We start from the raw sequence: 27,737 nt of genomic DNA, 5'->3' as shown, positions 1-27,737 counted from the left end.
AGGCTGGCTGCAAAGGCAAGTCAATCTCAATAGTGTTAAATACTTCTGCAAGCAACATTACAAATCAATGAGCAGGACTGCTTTATGGTAATATTGGATTTACAAGAGTGCTTCTGTGATTAAGTACCCTAATGTCTCCCCAAAACATTCCATTTAGCTATTTTATGTAGAACCAATTTCTCATTTGACGTTCCATATTGAAATTGCTATATAAACGTGTACTCTGACAGAATATTTTATTCAAAGCCATGTAAAGACACTGCTTACATAATTTTCTGTTAAAGCCAGTAAACAAAAGATACTGGCCTATAAAAGAGCTGTCAAGGTTTACCACGGTATTGAAGAAGATATGCTTATGGCACAAAGATGAGTTACACAGTTAAGATTTAAACCCTGACCTGCCGAGCCAAGGCTGTATCTGTGTTCATAGCAAGCTACTTTCTGCCTGTAATTATCCTCGCCACTTCTGTTTATGGACCCAATTCTGAACGTGCAGTGATCATGTAGAATAATGTAGCATGATGTGTCATGAAACCTGTATTCCATCATACCATCCACTGTTATGACACTGTTATCTCTTTTAATTACTCCAACAGACAGTGAAAGTCCAGGGCAACGACATCTCACACAAGCTGCAGATCTCCAGAGTAAGCAAGAGTGACGAAGGACTGTATGAGTGCCGGGTGACACGGGCTAACTATGGAGAGATTGTGGAGTACAAAGCCCAAGCCTGGCTGAAGGTCAACGTCACGGCCAGGCCACGGCGACCACTGCCACCTCCCAAGAAAAGCTCCCCGCTGCATCTGACAGACAAGAAGCCGAGAAAGTCCAGCTCATCCCTGGGCCAGGATAACATGAATTCAGACCAGAGAGTGGCCTCCACCTCCACCTCTCACACATCCTCCAATACAGCTAAACACAACCCCGGCTCAGGTAAGGCCCCTGGGAAAGGGTTATATAATGAGGGCACTGTGGAACACACAAAAAAACACTCATGTAGCCAGAGTTTTGACTTCCGGCATAAAGTCTGGTCTATAACCTTCCAGGTGTGTTTGACGTATTCGTGGGTCACCTACTTTGGTTAAAAAAGGTTGTTTAGCTGAGATTCCAAAAAATAAATAAATAAATAAACAGAGTCAAGTGTAAAATGGCGCTTTCAGACCCCCTCTTTGTGGTGAGTATCTGGTTTCACCGAACTATAAAGACATAATGCAGGTGTTGCAGAAAATGAGTACAAGCAATGGACAGCCAGAATTTGGAGAATCTGACTGAAGTAGCAGGAATGCACCATTGTTGACTATTTGCCTATTCACAAAACAGGTAGTCCCATCTTCCTTTCTGCTGACATTTTGAAAATCTTTTCTTCTACAAGTACACTACTCTCTCTCCATAGTACACTGATAATGGCTGCACGATCCACACAGCAATCCCTGCCTATGCTTTCACAAGCCATGCTGCCATCCTTGCAGGAGTTGACACTGTAGCGGACACTGTGGATGTGTCTGCCGCGACACAAAGTAAGGTTAATGTTGAAAAAGAAGGCTAAAGGAGCTTGTTGTTTCCTCGTCTTGATCCAAATGTCCTTGACACAACCCTGTAGACTCGCTGACTTAATGAGCACATTACCGAAAAGTCTGCTGAGGGCTGCCCAAATCCATAAGCCTCAAGCAGACTTGTTGCAGAATTCGTACGTACATTTAGGGCACAGCCTTCATCGGACCAGAAATTATCGACAAGCACCTAGAGCAAGGGTCGGGAACCTTTTTGGCTGAGAGAGCCATGAAAGCCACATATTTTAAAATGTATTTCCGTGAGAGCCATATAATATTTTTTAACACTGAATACAAATAAATGTGTGCATTTTTAAGTAAGACCAACAATTTTTAAATATAATAAGTCTCTGAATGTATTCTTTTTAATAACGCTGTTATACTGAAGCTAACCAATAATAAATAAAATACTTCTTAACATTATTGCGACTTCTGGTGCTGCATGGTCCCGATCATGCACCGATCCCCATAGCAACCGCTGTGGATGTAGACAACAAAATAACAGGAAACACAACTGCTACTCTCCTACTGATTTTAATTGTGACATTTTGCAACGAGCGTAAAGACATTAAACGTTTGGTACACGTTTCGAAGGCTGGCCACAGAGGGAGATGCCCGGCCAAGGCTCCGTCCAGCATGGACTAAAACAGCACGGACAGTTCAGAAACTATTCACAATGAGTTAAAAGGAATTTTTAAACAGACAAAGTAGTTTTCAAGACTGCATATTACTAGCGGATCATTTTCTGACCCTGAGTGCGGCTGTGACTGGTTCTGAATGAGGGCTTTATAGCAGGAAGCCGCTCACCATCTTCCTGGTACAATGTACTGCCACTGAATCCGGGTTTCTCCCCTGTCTGCGAGCCATAGGTTGCAGACCCCTGACCTAGAGCATTGGAACATTTTTACTGTATATTCTGACCTTATCTGTTATAACTACTACTACTACTGCATAACATGGTAAATATTAATCACATTTGGATGTTGCCATTGTAATGTGAAGCACATAACTTGTCTCCTAAGTGACAGTGAGTCACAGGTACCAGAGACCACAAGGCCAATTTTTAACAAGCAACTGCAGCCACAGATCACAACGTTTAAAATTTCAACAAGCATCCACCAGGTCCATGCACCAGCCCCAATTACATAATCGCAGAGGTGATAATGGGTGCATATGTTTGCTGAGCCCAGCGGGAAGAACCAAGCAGCAGGCCTTGGAGTGGAATGTCACTGTGTCACTGTGACAAGTCAGTGAATCAAAATCTGAACTCCCTATACTGAACTCTGCTTCATTTCTCAAAGTACTCGCAACTGCATGCTGTTTAGAGGAACTATCCACTATAATGACAGTAATAATAATAACCACTGATTACTGAGTGACTGGGTGATGGAGTCTTGTTCCCTTCAGCTGGGGATCATAGCCGAGATGAAGTGTTTTTTTCACTCACCGCAGATACTGAAGAAGTCTGTGGTTTTATTCCATCCTGTGTTGTAATTCCCTTTATTCAGAGATCAGCTACACATTAGTTGCCTGCCTCCAGCGTAACCGGCTCTTAACTAATTCTAGTAGGTGAGAACACATTCCACCCTTTCATGCATCTCTTTACTGGTTGTCTTTGAGTTTTAAAATTGATTTTAAGACTCCACTACTGATGTTTAAGGGTCTACATGGCCAGACTGTGTTTCAGATATTTTCCATCCCTCGTTCCCAGCTGTGGAAATCCTCAGGCAGGCCTCCTCTGGTGCTTCTTAAAAGTCACCTTATTACAGAGGGTCTTTTTGCTGCAGGCTCCCCAGATCTGGAACTCAATGCCTGGGTAGGCTAGTCCAAATCAGTAGCATCTTTTTAGATTATTTTCCACAATGATTTACTTTCACTGCTCCTTAATTATCATCCTCATTTAATTAAAAATTTGCAGTGGCTAAAAAAAAATCCTCATTTGGGCTCTTAAGTAGTCTATCAATATGACCCAGGAACACTGAGAATATTGTCTCATTTTTCCTACACACAGAAATGCCATTTGAATAATTTAACAGATGCTATGATCACATAAGAAATGCTACACATACTGGCTTTAAGTTATTATTATTTTTATTGAACTTGAACAAATGTGATTCATGAGATTTACTGCAGTATGTCTCTATCATGGGATTCTAATACTCAGTCTGTAATTACACTCAGCAGATTGCAAAGAATATCAATATTACCTTTGTCCTTTATCAAGCAGCAGTAAGGCTGAAGTCCTTTGAAAGATGTGTGCAGTGTAATACCTATTGAGTTGTCTTGGTGAGGGCAAACATCATCAGCCTTTGCAAGAAATGGAAAACGTGCAGACCAAGCTAGTGGATGATGATTTAACCCTTTCATCATTGTTGAGGTCAGCTGTGCTCCCAGAGGATTTCCCTGACAACTCAGAACAAAATCCACCTCTTCAAAGAATGAGCGACCAAGCTGCACAATACAGCACTCAGTCTCCATTAAAGCATCAAATATTTCACTTAAAATCATTCTGTAAGCTCATAATGTGAATATAATAAATTGTTTTATATTAACACCACATCTGTGGCTGTAATTACAGCACTTCTCAACACATCTGTACTTACTTTACGCTGTCAACCAATTCAAGTTTATCTTACTAACTTGTAAAATGATAAGTGTACCAAATGTATAGTTTTGAAAGGTGAAACATGTTTGTGAAATCTTGAAAAGTTAACATCATGGTTTTAGTTTGATATTCCTACAAACACAAGCAATTTGAGTTTAAAAAAGTCTTCATCAAAATCCATGATCTTCCATTCGCTGTTCAACCTTCCTGGATCTGGTTCAACCAGTCAAAGCTGTTCCTTTAATATAGGGCGGAGTTTATATGATTGACAGCGTAGCATCACCAGTTCCAGATGAATCTTCGATGAATATTCTGTTACTGCATTACTAATTTTTCACCACAAACGTTTTCAGAAACACATTTAACTAAAGTTTGTGCAGGCTTCCGTTTTTTCCTGCTTGAAAATGAATGGACCAATCACCAGCCTAACTTTTATGTGTCACTCGCACATCTGATCTGATTGGTTCGAGATCACGTTATGTTGCTGCTATTGGTTGAAGCTCTACACTGTAAATTTCAGGTGTGGAAACCACAGTAATTTACTGTGTTTGTGCCCAGAAAATTACTATTAACCATTTCACATCAGTATACTGTGTATTCAAAAACTACAATAATTATAGACTTACTGTAGAAAATTACAGTAACCAAATAATGTACTCTAGAGTTACTTGTCAACAGCAACCAGTAAGTTACTGTGATTTATCTACAGTAAGTTACTTGTCAACAGCTGCCAGTACTGTGACTTTCACAGTAACCGGTTTATAGTGTATCCAATTGCGTCTAGAGGCATTTTGGTCTGTGACCAAACACGCCTTTGAAATCAAAAATGAACTAAGAGGTTCCAAGGGCGATGCCAGGTTATAGAACTTTAATATCATGTGGGCAACTGAAGCAATCTTTAATGATTGAAGAGGAACTAAACAACAGTTGAAAATCTTGTTTTTGCTTTAGCTCTTTAACTTCTCTTCTTGCTGCAGTTATGTGTAAGTGGACCCCAGGGTGTGGACTGTATGCCATAATATCACAGCTGGGTGTGTTTACAAGTGCAACAGTGGTTTTTCAACCTGGTGTTAACCTTCTGTTATTACTTTCTCTGTTATGCTTACACGAATATGTAAGACTCTTACCAAGCCAAGATCTCACACCTACATGAGAACACAGATTGCTTGTCATTACCCTTGAAAACCAAAGCCATATGACCATAACCATATGGTTATCAGTTATTCCAGTTTAGGAACCTAAACTGCTTGGTTAAAATCTGCTTGGTTGTGGTTATGATAAAAAAAAAAAAAAAACATTGACTGGTCGTTGGAGATGGGATACAAACAGTCAGACACTGCACAGCCGTACAGCCACCATGACCACCTCTCCAACCACAAGGGACCCTCTATGTTTGAAAAAATGATCAGTGCTGTCATTTTTCTGCTCAGAACGGTCTCACTAGTAAGTAAGTAAAACACAGACGGCTGCATTTTCATGATAAATAGAAAACATACATATTTTTAGCAATGAGGCATTCTTTTGTTGTACATGGGGTTGACTTAAAGTCTGTAAGAACATTTTGCACACTGCACTTTTCCTCATTTCTTTTTACACGTCAGCATACTCATGCTGATAGAAGAAATCTTGTATCTTCACGGTGTTCAGCTTGTAGAACAACAGTATAGGTCTCTAAGCAGTTTAGCAGCCTAATTTCCCCCCTTAGGTGGCTCAGTTTGAATTTTCTCTCATTAAGTCTTTGCGTTATTTTCAATTCTCAGACTATCTAACCATGTTATAATTGTACTGCTCCTCCCCGTCTATAAATGTCAATCATTTCCTACCTGGTCAGACAGTTCAAACACAAAGTCGGCCCTGCTCTGGGCTCAGATAGCCCTCTGCACCCTGAAGCAAACACAGAAAGATATTACTTGCCATTGAATAGAGGTAAAAAGTTGAATAATCCCCGGGGCTGCAGAGTCGGAGATTATGAGGCAGCCAAATTATGCTGACAACTGTGTTGCAGTGAGTCCTCTGTGCGGTGTGTCTGACACTGATAAATGCCTCTCCGTGGCTGCTCAGGCAGCCTTAGCCACCTTCTCCGAGCAGAGAGGTGTTACGGCTGAGGGCGACAGAGTTCTATTACTGCCCTGCTCAGGTTGGCGGGAGATGAGCAACAATAGGTAAATGGGCTGAGATGAAATTAAACCTGGGAGAGTGCAGATATTTTCCTTTTCCGCATTGCTGCATCTGTAAACAATGAGGCACTTTCCAGATGGGGGGAATATGACTGTGGCTGGCGGAGCGGCTGCAGTAGCAGCAGCAGAGTGGTTTGTTCACAGCTACTCCCCACCAGTGTGTCATCTGTTATTAGATCACAGCTTGGCCTCCATCGGTCCTGGCAGTGTTGTTCTCTCAAAGCTCAGAGGTGACTAGAGCTGCATGCAAAAGAAAAAAAAAAAATGTCACCTAAGCCAGACTTGCCCCCGCACCCCCACCCCTTGAGACCAGCCTGGTTCAAAATAAAACAAATATGGACTCAGCTTGATTGCATAAGCATTCATCCAAACGAAAAATCACTGACCTTGTTTTTAAGAACCACCATCCTTTTTTTTTTTTTTTTTTTTTTTTTTTACTGCCTCAACTGCATATGTCAAAGGAACCAATGAGTCATCGCTCCAGTAGGTGGTTAGCAACAGCAAGACTGCTGTCCATGGTTGCATTCATGCAGCACAAGCAGTCACACGCAATGTCAGTATGTTAGTTCAGGTTCATTCAACACCTTAACGGTGTTCTTCCTCACTCACACTTTTGTCTTATGGGTGTGTGTACGTATGTGAGTGCTCAAAAAAACACAGGAACATCACTGAAATTTTGTACACCAGCGTGGAGTAGATATTTTAGATTTATACCAGTGTTTTATCACACTATGCCCTTTTTACAAACAAGCAATAAACCTTTTTGTGTGCTAGACTATTTCAGATCTATGTGCTAACAGGAACCAAGTAGTAAAAATTATCAGGAGCAACAAAGGTCCCAGGGGTCTCTGATAATTTGAGTACAGATTAGATTAGATTAGATTAGATTAGATTCAACTTTATTGTCATTACAGACATACAAGTACAGGGTAATGAAATGCAGTTAGCATCTAACCAGTGCAAACAAGCAGTAGAATATGAAGTGAGTATATGCAGAGTATTAATGTATATATATATATGTAATGTATGAATTTTTACAGTATATACAGTGTTGTTATGTACAAGTAGTGCAAAAAAGTGCAACAAGTATACCAAGTGCAACAGATGTATTGTACAGAATGTGTTATACAGTGTGTTGTACAGATTTTTACAGTATTTACAAATGATACAGCAAAATACAGACAGTAGTGCAAATATAGGAGGGCGGGGGTTAGCGTGGGGTGGAGTTCAATAGAGACACAGCTCTGGGGAAGAAGCTGTTCCTCAGTCTGCTGGTCTTAGACCAGAGGCTCCTGAGGCGCCTGCACAGCTTATTACTAATTAATGTCTGCGATGCTCTCAAATTAGCAACCAATTAATGTTGAAGTATGAAGACAAGTGTATTTATATAGTTAGTGGAGTTCCTCAGGGATCCATTCTCAGATCTCTTTTGTTTAAAAATAATATTTCCACATGCACAGATTATGGACAGTACCTGTGTTACAAAGGTGTGTAGGCATGCTGGTGAGTTTTAGCTGTACTCAACAAGCAGCTTCACTACAAACGCTCTCTGTGAAATGCAGAAAAAAAAGTAAGATTTACTATAAATAATGTGTGTATAATAGTTAGATTACAGTTTTAAAGCAACATCCAGCTGTTATAAAATATGTGAAAATGTGGCTTTAGATGAACTGAGAACTAAAAGCTAAAAAGAAAAGTATAATTTAATAATTTAAGATAAAGCTTCCATGGGCTTTTAAAATGGTGCCCCATGTCTCTCAATGAATGAATCTCAGTGAATCACATGGCTTTCTCCAGTATAAGGTAACTTATTTGACTTTGATTTGCAGCCTAAAACTGAAACTTGTTATATCCAACAATAACACTCCAGGGTTGCAATTTTAATTTTCCAAGTATTTCAATGAGTGCACTATAAAAAGTAAGTATCAAAAGTAACTTGAGGATCCCTGTGACTGTTGTGTGATTATAGATTACATTAGAATTGGTATTAGTATAGTATCATGCATAGTATTACTCATGCAAAAGTGTGTAAACAGCATGTTACTGTTAATGTAGCAATTAATCTATTGATTGCATGATTTGTAATTTTTTTAGAAAATAGCTGAAAATTCTGATTGTCACACTTACAGAGAGACACATTTATAACAATATTATACTCTATTTATTGTTTTTGATTTTTTTTTCCATCGAACAGTCTGAAACACACATTTGAGAAGTTGGAACCATGAAAAGTTAGTATAGCTTAGTATAATACAAAAGAGTTCCCTTAATTTTCTGTTAGTGTACAGTATGTATAAATTAATCAAGTAATCATTTCAGCTCAACTTGTACTGTTTAACTGTTGAAGTTAGTTTGATATATTAAAAAATTGTATGTATTGAATAAGCTCTTCATATGTTTTGCGTGCAAAACTCTTGTAAAAACTTGGAAATGAACTCTACACCATCAAACTGTGGTGTGCAAAGTATTTCTATCTGAAATGAATTGCAGTTGAAGTAAAAAGTAAAAATATAGACAGAAGATGAAACATTCATAGTGTTTTTGTTTGAGACAGGAAGCAGTGATACTGAAAGAAGAAGAAAAGTGTCCCATGGGGTGCTCCCACATTAAGTCATAATCATCTGCATGTTTCTCATCCACACTTATGGCTATTTTGTTTGGAGAATGGTTCCAGTAATGTCGACTAAAACACACAAAACTGCTGGTGTGATCTTTTCAAATGTGGTGAAAGGTAATTTTGGCACATTTGCATTACACACAACATTGTGTTATATCATTTACCCCCGTCCACAGATGAACAGTGAAGCTTGCAAGGTAATGACATCCAGTTTGTATTTAACAAGTCAGAAAAAACAACAATCGAGCCGTGGCTCAGGCAGCCCGGCTGTCAGTTAAAGAGTGTATCAGTCAACAAGCAAATCAGACAGCGAGTTTTTTAACAGAGCCACCAGGCAAGTAAGCAAGCAAGTCAAAGAGACAGTCAGCTAGCCAGTCAGCTGGTCAGGGATCAGCAGGAATAGATGGAACTGGCACTAAGCCAGTTTGAGCTCCCTGTGGAGGTGCTGTGGTGATTCACCTCCCTGCCTCACTGAACCTGACTGCCTCGCTGGCCTGGAATTGATATTCCACATCGCCATTTTGCAGAGCCAAAAACATTTTGGCAAAATGCGGAGTGTTGTGTTAGGTTAAGTAGGACAAAATGAAGAGTATTCATTGTGGCTCTATTCTATCCCAGCATGCAATGAGAAAGCCTGAAACGTCTCTACTACCTCAGACATATACTCACACTCATGCCTAGAAATAAGTCGGTGCAGTCCCTCAGAATATAAACCTTTTCACAACCTTTTCACCCAGCATTCCTTTCGCTTCGAGCTTCTTCTCTCCAGCTGACCTCGTAAGAATCGAGCTGTAAATTAATCCGCAGTGACTTGCTTGGACATACGTGTAATGATCTCGTCAAGCAAACTGTGACGGGAAAGTGCGTGGAGATACTTTTAGCCACAGCAATGGATAAATAAAACCGCTGCCTACATTGTATGTGTGCATTGCTGCATTGTTGGACTCTTTTGTATTTTTCTTTTTCTTTGCTCAGCAATTAAAATGCACGGTAGTTCACAAAAAACAACCAACTTCCTTTGTTGTTTTCCAAAAATAGCACAGACTACAGAAGGTAGCTTTACCTTTAGCATGCAGGCTGGCAAGGTTAGTTTCAAAGTGAAAAAGTGCTCACACAAAAAGAACGAGCTGAATGAAGGTATGTGATTTATATATGAGGATAATAGCTTTAGACCTAGTTTTTCTCCACTAGCTGTATCTTACATGCATTTTTTTCAGAGGCAGGGATAAAACAAATGGAGCAACCTGATACCAGATGCAATAGGAACAGCAGGGTGAAAGAGTTAGGTGTTTGTATCATTGAATCAAACTGATAGATTAGATTCAGAGAGATTTACAGTTATATGATTATCTCCGATGTCCAACGCAAAGAAATGCCCTTAAATCACTATCAGAACTTTATCTAGTGAAAGCTATTTGCACATTTATAGGTACATAGGTACTTTCAATGGTGTCACTTTGCTAGAATCTAAACACCAGTTGTCTCTCACTTACAGACTCCAGAGCAGGGGCAGCGATAGGCTGCTATTTACTTGTGAAAAGGACCTGGTGTTGCAGCCTGGCACCGCCCGCTGAGCAACAGGGATTTAAAAGGTGCTCAGTGGCACTACAGGGGAAAACCTCTTCTTGAGAGAAGCTACAGGCTACAGGCAGAGGTCAAACTGTTTTAAAGGCAGAGGATCAGTCATTTGCTGTGATCTGCTTCAGTTCTGTAAAAATTCGACATTTATCATCAGATATTTTGCACGCTTAATACATTTTGTCACATTCAGCCTTAAAAAAACAGGCCCACAATTCTTGGAGTTAACATCCTCAGATAAGTAAGTATCAACCGGAGAGATCAAATCCATTAATAGCTTTTTTTAAAAATCTTGTGCTATCAGCTTTGTGTGACCTTGCTAAGACTCAGAATGTCCCACCAACACTGTTCTTCTGTTGAGAGGACACTGACACTCTGTCCATTCAAATCCAGATATATGTCCTGTGTTGAAAACCTGTGAACATAACAACAGCAAACTAATCAATATTATATATTTTCTTCTCCAGCAGTGGTTGGTACGGCACTGCAGTTCATTCTTTGTGTTAATAATAACTTTGTACTGACCACTCTCTCATTTGGAAGTTAAAATATAGGTGCACAGTAAAATTCAGCATCAATCCCTTTGACCCAACACATTTACCTTCGTTGCTGATGTGGTCAAATTTCCTCTGCAATGAGAAATTATTACTGACATTTTGAGTGCACTCCAACCGTGCTTCCCACTGTGAGTAGGAACCATTCGTTGCCAGATGACGGGTTGCAAAACCATTTAAAAGTAAAGAAATAAAGAAGTATAATACAAAAATGATGTTTAACTTTTTTGCCTTTTCTCAAATCTTTGCTTTTTCTTGTGAAATGTGGAGCACTTTTAACCTCTTTAAGCCTCTAAAGATGATCACTGTAAAATGAAATCATCTCAGGAGGAAACTGACCTGTACTGAGGTCAGTGTAGTGTCTCATGTGGACATTTCTTGGCTAGAACAGGTACAACTGAAATAGGTTGAAGTAAAAATATTCTGGACAGACTGCATCTGGCTGACTATTCCCCTCCTTGTACTTTATTGTGGCGACTTTGTTTTGCTCTCAGATCTCTGCTATTACATTGGCTCTGGATTTGATTTAGTTTATTGACAACAATCTATTACAGTAAATGACAGGACAGAAAGATAAAGTCCTGGACGTATTCAGTGTTGTCCCTGGTGTTTTCGCAGTCCGACACCCGAGATCGAAACATGTCAGACCAAAATATTGAAAAATAAAAACCCTTTAACTTTAAGCTTTGGAAGTTAAAAGAAGTTTAAAAAGTATGTTTTCTTAACTGATAAAAATGAAAAAAAGGATGAAATAAAACCCTTGAGGTAAACAACAGAGCAACTTGACACAATTAAAACTCACATGACGATTGACGAATTAGGATGAATTACAAGATTTGGGGTCAGAGATTATAGCACATTAAACTGTCGCCATGCTTTTGTCTGCCTGCGTGTTGACACGTTCTTCTGAAACTGAAGAACATTAGAGGACGAATAGCACAGACACCCAGAATAGAGAGTGTGTGTGTGTGTGTGTGTGCGTGTGTGTGTGTGCATATTAATGCCGACTGACGTCTTCATCTCAGCTACAGCTACACTTCCTCCACTTATTCTTTCTCTTATAAAATGATATCTACATGCACTTTTTTTTCTGGCTGTTTGTGTTCCCCCAGACGCCCAAACTGAAAAATGACTTTCCAAATATCAACTAAAGCAATAGAAACCACTACAACAGCAAATCAATAATGTATGAATAACAATCTCCCCGCTGTTCTGTACAAGTGTGGCTTGATCACCAGATTCTAGAGGCAGTGCGACACTATTTAGAGTTGCTTCAGTAGAGTTTAAAAGCACATCTGGAAGATGTCAGAAGTGACACCAAAGAACCAATGACCCAGAACAGCTGTGCATCATGCAGGGACCCATCATGTTGAGTTATACCCAGAAGGAGGTCATTATGACCCAGCAATCTCAGCCCTGTCTCACTGTGTTGCTGCTGTATTTAGCTGCATCTTTCTTTTCAGTTTCATATCATGTTTTTTTTTTTTTTTTTTTTTTTGTGACGTCAACTTGTAATGTTACTCAACATCCATGCCCGGCATTCACCCTACACTATTCAGAGCTCGGCAGCAGTTGGAGCAGGTGTAGGTCCAGCTGGTCACCGTGTCTGCATGTCACACTGTCCTTGATCAAGACACTGAATCCCTGATTTGTTTCTAGTGAGCAGGACAGAGCCACAGCTCACAATGTGTAAACCAATAGAAATATAGAGCCAGGCAGCAACAACAACAACAAAAGTAATAGTTTTTGGACAACAGTGGAGCTCCATGTCATATATCAAGCTTTAATACACAGGGTATTTGATTCTGGTCGTTTTTATGTTGACAATAGTAATTGTCATACCATTGTCATAAAAAGGCTTCCATTATCTTTCATACATTGCAGTAAAAAAGGAGTGCTAAAAGTGCTACATATATTGCATCAATTTAACCTGACATTACTGAGAGCTGCTCTCACAGCCCAGCCGTGCAGGTATTTAGCAGAATAGCTGTGGGATTTCTCCCCACAGCTATCAGTGTACATTAACTCAGTATTGAGCCGAACTGCTTCATATTTGTGAAAATAGAGAGAATATATGAAAATTTAGCAAAAGGACACAAACACACAACAAACATTTGCTCATCTGCAGTTTAGTAAATAAATGAGTTGCCGAAATCCGCTCTCGTCCTCAAACAGCGCGGTGCAGTGCGACGTGTTTGCCTCCAGTTCATATGAAAGCTTCCCTCATGCAATCTACAAACACAGTGACCCAGACAGCAAATGAACCAACATAGCTCAATGCCGACACTATTCAAAACAGAGCGATACACAATGCATGTGCTGTGTGGGCAATGTGTTTTCACCTGTCTAGTACAACAACACTGTATACTTTGGTCCAAACCGGTGCTGTTAATGCACCACTGAAGGATTTTGTTCCACATTGACACACATGACTCAAGAACAGAACACTAAACCCGAAGTGGGCTCAGATATATGCAAATCTGTGAAGAAGTGCCAGTTTGATGTAGAGGAACATGAATTTAATATCAGCCCAGTGCCACTTCATCACTGTGTTATAATGACGTTAACACATAGAGATACAATGAACAGAGAATGCTCCACAGATGCAAAGAGCATCCAAATATTTGATGTAAATAACAATGACCTTGATTGTCACTGCTCAGAGTCAGACATCTGGTGGATACATCTCCACAAATACATTTAGAAATGATTTTTAAAAGAAGCCGCTCCTCGCTCAGTTCCTCCTCTGTAACTTTTTATCATTTTCACCAGATTAGTTGTGCACCACAGGATAAAGCTTGGCTGATGTTGCTCAGGTGTTATTTTTACTCCACGATCCCATATCGAAAAACCTTCGTGACTTGTCAGTTTGTCGTCATTATTTGGTTAATTTAGGTCTTTGTGAATTGAATTTGCACATATATGACACAAGGAGTAATAACGGTGGTGGAAAACGACACAGGAATGAAGCAGTCGTGATGATTTCCTACAGCTTTCCTGTGCAAATCCAAATCTAATTTGGTGTCTGAAACAGACACAGAGCCGGTTTGCTTTACAACCGTGTTACACGGAGCTATATGACTCACGACTGTGCCTCAAAATGGTGCAAGATGTTCAGAACAGGTGTTTTTTGTTTTGTTTTTTAGATTAAATTGCAGGTCTTAAACTGTGGTTTCACTGTTGCCGACCAGATTATTGGAAAAAAGCTTGATATTAGTGAATTAGTGCATGTTTTGGGGTTTTTTTTCCCATGTACATTTGTATGTCTCTCTGCGTCTGTGTCTTGCTCTGACTCCTAGCTGGAGGCTGATTAATTATTCTGTGTGTGAAGGGTGTTTTGGCCCAGAGTGATTGCTGCTCCTCTGTGGCACTCCTGTTCTCTAGATCACCTCAAGCCAAATGAGATGTGGTGGGGGAGGAATAAAGGGTCAAACCCCCCCCACCGCCTCCCGCATTCCTCTCTTCATCCTCCCCCGAGCACAGCACAGACAGTCCAGACCTGGGGCCGAGAGGAACAAAGAGGAACAAAGTGTCCCTCTGGATGATTTCCTTCCTAAAACCTGGAATCTAGTCAATGTCAATATGATTTAGTGAATCGTTCATTTTCATTCATTTTCCATTTCCCCAAGTCTTGCCTTGTTTCACAGGATTACAACTTCATCCTGCTCTTATTGCTCTCTTCTCCCGCCTTTCAAGCTTTTGTCTCCCTCACATCCTTTCTCTCTCTGTTTCTGCCGATCTGTTTGGCCACGGAGTTCTGCTGCATAGCACTGTATAGTTGTCATCCGTTACTTTGCTCTCTTCGCTCGCATCAGTTCAGGTTCGATGTCCCCGAGACACAGGTGAATCAAACAGAAGGAGCTGTGTTATGGCTTGCAGTTGTTAGTCATGTCAGATGCTCAGTAAGCAGTCAGAGCTGCCTGCAGTGATGATAGCAGTTTGTCAGGGCCGAGGCGACGATCGGTAGCTACCCATGTAAATCCTTTTCATAACAGTGGGGGAGGTCAGGGAGAGTGGGGGTGAGAGGATTCTGTGCTTGTTTGAAGATAGAGGAATTTATGTAAGGATATGTAAGTTTGTTGTCACCGACAAAGTGCCAGTTTTAGACCTCCAGGTTTGCATCAGTTTCTATAAAATACCAGTTCTGCGATCACACTGAGCTGCGTGATGTGCCTGAGGACATGAATATGTAAATCACAAGACATTCTTACACTTAAATGACTGAGAAGGTCAATTGCCAATCAGCCTCCATTGAAGAGTACCAGCAACAGGGATATTAGACCTTTGGTGTGCTGGATCTTTCTTATCACAAGGTTAATGTGGGGAACTGATCAGGTTTAGGCAACACAACTACTTGACTAGGTTACTTAACTTAAATAAACTGAAACTAAATTGACTCTTGGTGAAGGTCTGGCTACATTTGACCCATCCATCAACCCTAACCTGCTCCTTATGTGGCTCTTTATACTGTGTCACGTGACTTCCTACTTTTCTCCCATCATAATTACTACAGCCACTCGAGGCTGCTGCCTAACAATCAGTGTAAATATGGGTCCTAATAAGCTGGTGGCACTAATGACTAATATGACAATACATTTTAAAAAATAAAGGCGTGACCATCCTCACGATGGTTCAAGCTCTTCACGTGTGTACAACACTTTTGTTACAAAGAAGAAACTCATATTCTCAGTCTTGTGTTTCGTGACAGCAAATAACAATAAAAACCTGTTGAGTAACAAGATGGATGAATGTCTATGTTCATGTGTATGAACCCTTGCACCCTTTAGAATCTTCTCAGCAGCAAAGCACATTTTATAAAACCATATGCTGCAAAACATGGAATGCAAAAGAGGGTGAAACACAAACAGAGACATGGCCACATTATATAACAAGAAAATAAACTAAGTATGTGAAGGTGTGAAGCCTGAAACAAGTCCTTCAGATCAAACAACACAATGTGTTTCATCCATTCCCTCCAATACTACACCGAACATGTTTCCTGCTCTGCTGCCACTATCAACAGAACATCATTTATTTGTACTTTCAAAACCCGCTGGACGATAAATCCATCTGACAACACTGTGGTTAAGGTTTGGTTAGGTTTAGGGACAGAAACAACTCTGTTAGATTAAGGGCAAGGATGCCTTTGACTTAAAATCAATACTTCATTAAGGTTAATTGACCTTTTTCGCCATGGTTACGGTAATTAACGCTGGGTTAAGGTTAGGGAATGGCTGCCATCATGGTTCAAAGAAAATAAGATGTGTAAAATGATGGATGATGTTTTATTTGAGGGTTTTCTGGAACAACTGATGCTCTCGTTTTTTTTTTTTTTGTGAGGACAGCCTGGGATGTTTGTTGGCGTGTGCATCTCATCATACATTATTATCTTTATTTTATTTTCCATGACCAGAATCCTCCACCCAAATATCTCATCCATGTTGTATGCATGCAAGGATGGAGCACTGTGTAATTGGGGATAAGCAACGTGAACATGAACCTAAATTCCTAGTGTGTGTGTGTGTGTGTGTATATATATATATATATATATATTATCTATATATATATGCATTTTTTATACGTGTATACATGTGTGTCTATAAATCAAGGCCAAATAGAGCTTCAAAGAGATTACTACCTTTGTATAAGCCTCAAGCTGTACTCATCCTTCAATTCTCTTTCTTCCAGCTTCATTATCTGGTCTTTTTATTGACTTCAGTGTTTGCTTGCATTGATAAAACATATATAATTAATTTAGCTGGTTCTCTGGATTCATACTGTATGCTTTGTATCTTGCATGCTAGTTGCGTGGTTGTCTGGCTGTGGCTGTTTTGTGTACTCGGGAAAAACAACTTGATCTCATTGAAACTACCTAATAAAAGACAATGAAAAATGTTATGGCAAAACCTCATAGCGGGGTTGTGTTGACCTTGTCACCACACACACATATGCACATATCGCTTACCGCTGTATATAATTTTATCAAAAAATCCATATTTCTTACAGAGTGCGATACTCTGTTCATCAGGCTAGAGAAATCTGTGCAACGGTTATATCATAAAATCTAATCTCCATTGTACATGTGTTAACCCTTTGTCTCTTCTCTTCTTAGGTACAAGAATATCATCCAGCTATGGACTGGCTGTCCTCCTTCTGGCATGTGGTTTGGTGAGGGATGCCTTGTTATAATTTGAAGAACTGATATGGTTTGCGCCCCGATCTCGCTCTCTCTCGCTCTCTCTTTCTGTTTGCTCTCAAAGCGAACAAGAAAATTGCCTGTTTTATTTTGATTATTTTTTTTTTATTATTTCTTTGCCCCCTCACCATGCGGACTGCACAGTTGGCCCTCATTTACCAGCCTCCTACTGCTCTTGTACCCAGCACATTGTTATTAGCCACTGTAAACCACCAGTCACCTTTAAAACCAGTTGGATTACCTTTTGTACAGACGTCGCCACCATCCATGGTGCAACGCTCCGGTGTGAGAACGGACTCTGTATCTTGTTGGATAACTCTCACGGAAGAATGACTTTCTTAGGGTCTCACCTTTCCTGTTCATGTGTTCATTGCTCAAAAGTGAACAAGAAAAAATGAGAATCTACATTTGTGTAATATATATACGATTCTAGATATATATCTGTTTTATTTGAAACACACTAGAATTACTGTATGTGCTGTATACATAGCTGACACTCTCCATCTTGGCCATGAAACTTCATTGTGAATAGGCGCTCTGGCCCTCTCAAAGAAGCAAAAGAAATTCAAGTATATGTTAATTCAGACTGTTAACATTAACCATCAGGTTAACAAAGGTTAAATTTATCATTTTTCTTGAGCTGTATTGGCCATCCAAATTATCTGATGTGCATAATTTTACATCTTGTTAGTGATACATATACAGGTGTGCATGCTTATTAGTCTGAAGGCTTAAACGAAGGGAACATACGTTATTTGAGCTACGTAAGTCAACACTTGGAGTTCAGTGTTACAGTATGTTGAATTTAGCTTTATTTTAATGTGCTAACTTTGGTGTGAAATAAACAAATTGTCCCTTGTCATTTTAATTTGTATTGCATCCTCGGTAGGAATAATAATAAAAAAAAAAGGATGTCACAATTTATGACTCATTCAAAATCCTGATATGTGACCGGATCGGATGATTAGTTTTAATTGACCTGCACCGTTTTTCACAAACGGCATGCTTCAGTTGCTGTGCGCCTCCCTGGTATGTGTCATTATTACAGAAAGGTGAACGAGAACTCAAACACTGGGTCATGAGTGTTGCTAGTTTCAGAAACACACACACACACACACACACACACTGGCACATTTGCAGACAGATGTTTGAGTGGCTGGATGGTGATATGAGATGCAGCATAAGAGAGCAGACCTGCTTAACATTAACATTGTATATGACCCATTATTGGGGAGAAATGAGTTAGTTTTATTGAAATCTTCTCCCTTATATCTCACACTTCTATATTTTTAGCTTTATTTTCAGATGATATATCACAGAGATTTTTATCCATGCAGAGCATTTATAAGCAACACGCTTTGACAATCTGAAACAAACACACACAACAGTGTTTTTTTTTTTTCTTTGGGGTGTTCCACAGTGCAACAGATTACTGAACCATGACACATTCTTACCTAACCATATACACTGGATTCTTTTTGTTGTTAACTTTTGAGCTGGAAAGGATATTGTGCACCATCCGTCAGAAATGCAGATGTTCAAAAAATTCAAACTGAAATATTTATGAATAATAGAGTAGTTGATTTATGTCTGAAGAATCATGCTGTAACTGAATGTTAACCACCATGTGTATCATGCTGCCAGACAGCAGCAGTTGCCCTGCAATGAGATCAATATTTTATTTTGGTAAACACTGACCCCTAAGCACATTCTGTTTTTTTTTTTTTGTTTTTTTTTTTTTTTGCTCAGTTGATGCCCAAAATTTACGCCGATAAGGTAACATGAAGCATGATTATGTAGTTGTGTGCTGTATGGTATAATCTAACATTCATACACGACATGCAGATGTTATTGCCAACGATTACTGTGCTGTGTTTTTCTTTTGTTGTTTTTTTTTTCCCTCAAGCTTTTATTCCGCTTTGCAGACAAAGCAAAAAAAAAAAAAAAAAAAAAAAAAAAAACTCCCCTTGTATAGTTGTACTGCATTCCCAAAGAACTGTGGAGGGAAACTTGTTGATTCAGCACAGAGGTCCAAAGGCTGACAGAGTGGGTCACGCTTTGGGAACGGGCCAGAGACATCGACTGATCAGCAGCTTCCATCCTGGATACAAGATGTGTGTGGGCGATAGAGGGTGACCCCGTCCGATCCTTCAAGTTCCAAATAGCTTCAGGGTGCGTTTGGACAGTTAATCTAGCATCACCGTCATATATACGCCACTCTGCTGTGACTGGGAATCAATCGCCGTGTTTGGAAAAGAGACACGTTTGCTTTATATGATGCAGAAAGTTTGGGAGAGAGTTTATTTTAAAGGTGTCGAGAATAATATTTGGATGTTGATTCTGTTGGAAAATCAGCACTTTTGGAGCGAGTGTGCACAGTCTGAGTGGACAGTTTGTCCAAACCCTCATGTAAAAAGTTAAAGATCTGTACAACTTGTAAATGAAATAATCAGCATGTTAACATTTTTTTTTAATCCATTTAAAAAGGCAGAGGCCAGTGATGTTCTGTACTTGTAACAATGGTGTCATGTACTCATATTCAAGTGTTAACAAGTCCAAAGTGGGTTTTCATCTCTTCAAAATGAACTTGGGTAAAATGTATTTGACAAAAAAAGAAAAAAAAAAGTGATATCTATATATATTAGAAACATCTCCTTTATAAAGCTTTCATCTTAATCTAGGGGGCTCGCTTCACTGTGGGTCCTTGCAACATATTAAATAACAACGAAGGAGAGATTGGAGCGATGATTGATTTGATATTGTGATCGGAGTGATGAAAAATGACGCTTGGTGAAAAAACGTTTGGGCTGTGATGGAAGCTGAATTGCTTCCGAGCGACAAGGTTACCGAAGAGGAGAACAGTTCACAATGACGGCTAGAGCTGCAGTTCCTTCATCCAGGGATGTTATATATCAGAAACATCACACAACCACTATTTTTTCCTCTCTGTTCTGTTTTATATGCCACGCTACTCATCCACTCTAGATGTATTTGTTTCTTCTAATGTATTTCATTTCAATGCGGTCCTGTCTGTTTGTTGAGCTGTCAAAAATTCTGATGAATTATAGTTCTCTTTTCTTTGGTATTGTGTGAGGCTTCTGTACTGGAACATTGCAACAGTTTGTATTATAATGACGATATCAGAATAATATTTAAATAAACCATTTTCACAGATGAAATTCAAACACTGAAGGGATTCCATCTGTTCGGTTGGTAACATACTGAGCTTTATAGTGAGTGAACTGGAGAGAGTGCTGACAACGGCAAAGACTGGCCCAGTTTCCAACTCGGAAAGAGAGTTTCTTTTTTCTGTGAGTGTGAATGTGTGTGTGGAATAAACCACTTTTCATCTGATAGTAGTGCTAAATGTTACTCAAATTCAATCCAGCCTTTATTTATACAACTACCAAGAGATGGGAATGGAAAAAAAAGAAAAGAAAAGAAAAAAAGTAATATAAAACTAGAAGAGCATTCCCTCAGGAAAATGTGTGTGATTGCTGTGTGTCGAGCTGCTGATTGTCATGCTTTTTTATGCCTCTATAATCACGAGGACTGACCCCATGTATCGGCTGAGGAATAGCTGCTAAAAGGAACAATGGGAGCTTTGAAACACTTCAGCACGAAGCTTTAATGCATCAAAGTATGCGACTTTGTAAGTGTGCACGATATACATATACTTTAATTCAACATGTAGCCCACAATAACTCAAACACTGTCATTATAATGAGATTATACAGTTAATCAATGTGCATCACTAAGTATAGACAAATATAAAGTAAGTTGTCTGTATAGGTGTTTAGATATAAATATAATTAAACTGAATGAGTCTCCGTAGCCTCGGTGCATTACATGACTCATAATATCTTATAAACGTCAATGCAAATGTCCTGATAATATAATTACACACAGTTGATCAGTGCGTAGGAGTTTTTCAAGCTTTTCAAGGTTTAAATGCAGACTGTGCTGTGTGTATGTACTGTGCTATGATACGTTGGACTGACAGTAACTACTGTTTAGCTCATAACTGTAACTGTAGATATCATCATGATTCACTTATGTGCAGGTAATCAGTGTGTGATATAAATAGATGTTTAGAAATACCAACTGTATACACATGTATGCGTATGCACCATTAGACTAAAAAGGCTTCCTTAACCTTGAATGCATGCATATTATACATCAAGATCTTGTGAAGCTGATGAGTTGGCAGCGTAGAATTTGAATGTTTGCCCCTTATGCACTTGCTAAAATATACATATGACAGATACAATAGATGTCTATGAGCATTTTATTAGAAACAACAATAATTCATAAAGTAAAACTGTTATCAATTAAAAAGAAAATCACAGCACTCTTGCACACAGAATAGACAACTCGACATTTGAAACATCTTGGTAAACTGTAGAAGAAAAAGCACAAAAGGTGCCTTTAAAAAAAATGTATTTCATGAAATGCTCATTAAATGTGTAAATGTATGCACATTTTATGAAAACATTGAATGCTGCATAAAATTACTTATTTATTGATATTTGAATAAACAGTTTCTGAGCTACAGGTGAGCAAAGAAACAAAAGAGGCACGGAAGTCTGCAAAATAAATACCTGCTTTATATTTCTGAGCAAAAACATTTTGACAGTTTTCAGAGCAACCCAGACCCATTTACAAATTAGTCCAGAGTTTACTGCGATGGGGGGGTGAAAAGTAACATTTTGCAGGTGATGTTGCAAATTGGTTTTACTGCAGGTCTCTTAGTTTTGGCAGTCAGCCTTCATCAGTGCAAACCTCGGAAACAGGAAACTACCTCTCTGTTGGTAGAAATGGGCCTGTCAAATCTCATCATCCACTCATCTGTTTGAAAGACAAGATAGGAGGAATGGAAAATGAAGTGAGAGAGATAGAGACAGAGAGACAGAGAGGGAGAAGGAGAGAGAGATCCTCTTTGGAACTCAGGAGTGAATTTGGCAGCGGCGGCTCGGCTAATCAGGTTTACTTAATCAGTGAATTCAGAATGCAAAGCAGGCAGAGCAGCAAAAGAAAGAGAGATGAGCAACAATACAAAATTAACCCTCTGCCCGTGTTTGTTAATTCAGCAAGCAATGACACAGTTATTTATGTGGAGGCAAAGAGAGGGCAAAGCACCAGCCTGCCTCTGGCTCTCTAATCAGGCCACTGGTCCTATTGCAGCACAAAGAAGAAAGAGGGATGCTGGAAATGATTATTGTATGACTAAGTCTGTCTACAGCTTGCATATTCAAATACGTCGTGTTGGCAGCATCAATGAATCACAGATGGCCAGGATCTGTCCTTTTTTTTTTTTACACTTCTATCGAGGAAAGAAATGACACAGTGAGATAACTGAAGTTTACATTTTCAAATGCTCATGAAATATACATGCGTACATTGTAGAGACAGGATTCATGCTGAGTGAAAGAGCCGCTGTGATTCCAGGCTTAATGCAAAGCGCCCCACTGGTAGCACTGCGTGGTGTAGGCAATGTGTTCTCAACCGCTTCCTCACACCTCGAGAATGACATTGTACATCAGATAAAATGGGGAAGATCCAACCATAACAGCACTGTGGGGATGCACTGGTCTAAAGGTTAGAGGAGTGGATTTGCAAGTATCTTGGCAAGAAAAATAGAAAACAGAAAAGTGCTGCCTCTCTGAAGAACTCTGCAAAAGATGCTGCTTCATCGGCCTAAAAGTCTGAAGTCCTCACAAGTAACCCCAAGGGGCTTATTATGCCCCTTGTACTCACTAACAAGCACGCTCAAGTTTCAATGTAAATCTTTACTTTAGGAAGGCAATAAAGTTCTTTATTATTGTGATCAGCAAATACCAAGGCAAAACATATTAGTTTTCTCGATACCACTGCTATGGTCAAGGTCTGATGAGGTTTAGCTGACTAAATGTAGTTCAACCAGGCGAGTAGATACTATATGTAATAATTAAATCTTATCAAACGTCTTTGGCGCTTTGCGATCGAGCCATGTTGGCCCTGAGCAGGAGCAAGATAAACCCCCCTCCATGTAGTCCACACACTGGTGGTGGTGGTGATAACTCTGCTGAAGCTGATGACAGACGAAGACGATGAAGGTGATGAATCTGGATAGACTAGGTGGAGATGGTGGAGGGATGCTCAGAAGAGCAGCATCATCTTACATACTGAATGCAGCGAGAAGAGCAATGATGATTGCCAGGAGGATGAATCCACATGTACATGAAAATGTAAACATGACTCAACTACAGTCGTAGTTGTAGAATAGTAGAGGGAGTTGTGGGAGCAGTACACCAACTGGAACCTTTTGTGCCCTACATTATGTCAGTGCCTGGGTTCCATAGATACCTTGAAAATACTAGTTTTGTCCTCTAAAACAATGAAATAAAGATAGATAAAAGCAACAAATTCTACGCAAGATTGTGTGCCTCTCGGCAAACAAAAGCAACCGGATTAAACAACATGTATGATCTGCCATTGCCAATCAGTTGAAGAGTTAAACATCCTGCACGCTTTCACAAATGCTGACCGGTACGTCTGACTTAACAGGATGAAGGGTCCTCTGACGCCATCTTATTGGTGCTAGTGGGATCTGGTGGCTGGCAAAGCGCTAACAAGCAATTTTGCTCAAAGACATTATAACAACGGCAAAGCAATTGAAGGGCATTAAAGTTTACTAAAGTTTCTGTTGCTTGCCAGCGTGTGTGTGTGTGTAAGAGAAAGAGTATGTGTGTCAACGGTCCTGCATTATTTATTTACACTCATTAAAAGTAATCAATTGAAACTGGCATTGATGTAAGGGTCTTTATTGGGCTTTCAGGAATCCGTCACTGTAATGTACCCTGTGACTTTCTAACCCTGCTTGATTGTTTTGTTCCACAAAACGCCCAAAGGAATGGAAATGTGTTTGCGCCAACCCATCAATGCTAAGCATCACTCAATGCCGTAGGATTTACAAACCCCAAAGGTTCTGGAAGAAAATCATATTGGCATATCAGCCATGTACTAAGAATACTACTAATACTATGTACAATTTAGGGTGGCTGTCAATAACTGATGTGGAAACGGCCTTTGCATCCTGAAGTGTGTGATTACAAAGCTAAGAGTTTATCCCAACATGGGAGACAGATGAAGCAGTGTGAAGGCAGTTATGGAAATGTGCTGCATTGCTATAAGTGAGTGGGTGTGTTGATTAAAAAAAGAGAGCCCAAGAGAATTGACTGTTGAATGTGTGTTGACAGGATGCGAAGCCTGCCTTATTAAACGCTAGAACTGGGGACAGATATGTTCTATTCTCCCGAGCACTTTCCTTACATGTAAACAAACAAATTAGTTCTAATACACCATCAATCATAGCAGTTTAAAGGGTTTTTAGTGCTGGGGTCTACAGTACACTGGTGTATCTTTGTATCCAGCATTCAGAAGAGATGCCATGCTGCAGTACCAAATCTAAGTGCCATGCAATATGGAAGACCCCTCCAGCAAAAGAAAAAAAAAAAAAAAAAACACCATTCTCCTTCACATCCTCACAGGTTGCCATGGGGGCACGGGTGAAGGAAGTGAACTGCATACACAGAGGACGTGAAAGTGACACCCTGCTGTCAAATCAATTCAAGGTTGTTTTGGGGCATCCCAAGTGCTGAAAATAAATCAGTGTCATGAATGTGAAAGTAGAAGACAGCTCCCTTACCTTATCGCTGTGTAGATGCCTAGTGAACCTAAATACACTGTTACACTTAAATGACTACAATGACTTTGAGATTTGACGACGAACATACATCTTTGTCACTGGAGATGTCACCTAATTTACTGCTCTATCAGGATAAAATCTGTTCAGCGGGAGATCAGCAGAGAGATTCATGAAGGGTATGTGTAGCATAGCTTAGAACAAAGAGTGGAAGCAGGGGGAAACTACTAATCTCCAATAAATTCATAAAAAATATGCCTCAAGCACCTCAAATTGTCTTATGAATATATATGAATCTAACTATTTTGGCTGGGAAGATTAGGGAAATATATTCAATATGAACATTTGATCTGGTGATTTCTGTTTCCATGAACTCTGCAGTGAAATTACCTTTATTGCATAATTCACTTTTTTGGATAATCATAAACTGATTCAATTAAATGTATTGTGTATTGTGTACATTGTCATTAAAACAGACAAACCAAATAATAATAATAAAAATACTCCACTGATTTAGTATTTCAATTTAAAGCAATTCAACTTTATTTATAGAACACAAACTTGTAACAAAAGTTATAGAGCAAGTTTAGATCATATGATATTATGTATAGAGACCCAACAGTTCCCACCATGAGCAAGCACTTGTTGACAGTGTCAGGGAAAGACCTTCTCTAACAGGAAGAAACCTCAAGGAGAACCCAATAGATGATGGCTATCTAGACCAGGGGTCCCCAAACTACAGCCCCCGGGGCCACATCTGGCCCGCCCAAACAATTGGAGTGGCCCATTTAACGATCCCAAACAATCCCTGTAAACATGGCCTATTTTTCAAAATTGCATTTTCCTATTATAACATATCCACACTTAATGATTAAGCTTGGCATTTTAATTAAAATCTACCTTATTTACGAACTATTTACAGTACTTGCTAATTTTCATCCCCTCACACAATGGTATATTCCGACGTGACTTTGCTCGTGATCAGCTTCCGTGCAGTCTGCCCGGAGGATTCAACTTGGTGGGTCAGGGACGGCCGCACGGTGCAGGAGGATCCCCTCGAGGGACCTCTCCCCGGTGCTGGCTGGCCTTGACCAGGCGCATTTCCTCCACGGCGGTGCGCCGCGACTGGCTCCGGCCGCCAGCTTTACAGCGCCCTCCTGCCTGGACCTCGCCGCTTCCCAGGGCTGTGGACAGTGCTTGCTGTGCTCTCTCCGCGACTGTCGAATCACAACTAATCACAACTCTAACTTCCTCCTGCAACAAAAATGTAAAAAGCACCGCGACTTTCACCAGAACTTTTTTGAAAACCTTATGCAACATCAGGCATTTTAGGCCGCAACTATTTCAAAAAAGGCCCGCGAAATCCTGGTGGGACTGATATCATTTCCCATCACAGAAAAGCAAGGTGATGTGGCCCGCACCGAAAAAAGTTTGGGGACCCCTGATCTAGACCGACAGTTGAGTTTAGACATTTCAATACATTTCCCTCTATAACATTGTCAGACTCAAGCTAGACAGTCAAGGAACTTGAAAAGATTATTTTATCAAAACCTGTTCTTCAGTTAGAAAAAGGATAAAAAAAACCAATTAAGTTCAGTTAGAAAATGTATCACCAGATTGAAGGCTCTGTTAGTCAAGGCAATACATGGTCTCTCTCTCTCTCTTTTGCAGCTCTCTGCTATTGAACCGGAAAGCAATAGCGAGTACATAACGCCTGTTTCAGCCCTCCTTGCATTTGTTTAGATAATTCAGAATTGATTTTAAGATGTGAGTCATCACCTAAACTTCAGTCAATAGTTTGATCCAGCATGCAGCACTATTTATTTTCCATTAGCACCTTTCACATCCTTTCGCCGGACAATAAACCTCGATTTGTAATTTCCAAATCTCTCTGTCATCAGAAGCAACATCACATGTTCTTTAAAATAAACTGTCTGATGAATTAAACCTCACAGTTTGTATATATTCCATATACTCACATATAAACTTTAGGTTTCACTCTAGATGCCAGACATTCATCATCAAACTTCAATATTTCCAATCTACAAATATTCAATTGTTATTGACTTTTGTTGGTACAGCTTATTGCTGCAGGTTAAGATGATAAGTGTTGTTGTTAAATAAATTTAATTAACCATCCCTCATAGAAATGTTTTTCAAGGAGTACACATTTATACTGTGACTTGCCTTGATCTTTTCTGCTGATAAAATAAATCATTTTTCATCTTAAGATGCCCTATTGTGTAAAAATAATTTAATGACCGCTGTCAAAAGCCTATTACAGCCTACATCACAGCTGGTATAGCCCCACGCATTGTGATTAATTGGTTCACACCTGATGATGAAAAAAAAAACAGCGATATCAAATGTGTTGATTACTAAAGCTGAGCGATGACTGAACAAACAGACGATATTTATGCTCAATATCAGCTCAATAAGAGTAACAATTAGTTACAATTAGTAGCAGTTTATATTCTAGTAAATGTATTAGTATTGTAATTCCCAAAGTCTGCACCTCTTTTGTGCTGTTGCTCACACTGGAACAAGTTAACCACATTTAAGAAATCAATGCAGTACATATACTCTGTTGTTCTGTTGTATATATTGTGATGCTTTAATTTAGTCTAATTTTTCTTCTTCTACTAGCTGTATGTTGAATCTCGTATTGACTTACTCCCTGTCACTGCCACTTGGCCAGGCTGTCACTGTAAATGAGAATTTGTTCTCAACTGACTTATCTGGTTATCTAAAGGTGAATTAAAATAAAAATAGATGC

The 27,737-nt window shown here is 39.5% G+C and overlaps 1 protein-coding gene across 1 annotated transcript in view; it reads left to right on the top strand.

Annotated features, from left to right (window-relative positions):
* vstm2a (V-set and transmembrane domain containing 2A) overlaps nt 1-18,131 on the top strand; it is an 83,550-nt gene extending 65,419 nt beyond the window's left edge. Inside the window, exons 4-5 of the mRNA XM_027274468.1 lie at nt 597-933; nt 17,194-18,131. Of these exons, the coding sequence (XP_027130269.1) occupies nt 597-933; nt 17,194-17,270 (414 nt within the window). The 3' untranslated portion in view covers nt 17,271-18,131. The remainder of the gene's footprint in view (nt 1-596; nt 934-17,193) is intronic.
* Nucleotides 18,132-27,737: the final 9,606 nt, after the last annotated feature.

The sequence above is a fragment of the Larimichthys crocea genome, chromosome XXIII (genome assembly GCF_000972845.2).
Source record: "Larimichthys crocea isolate SSNF chromosome XXIII, L_crocea_2.0, whole genome shotgun sequence".
Classification (NCBI taxonomy): domain Eukaryota; kingdom Metazoa; phylum Chordata; class Actinopteri; family Sciaenidae; genus Larimichthys; species Larimichthys crocea.
The sequence above is the reverse complement of the archived record's forward strand: the minus strand, read 5'-3'. Positions and strand labels throughout refer to the sequence as shown.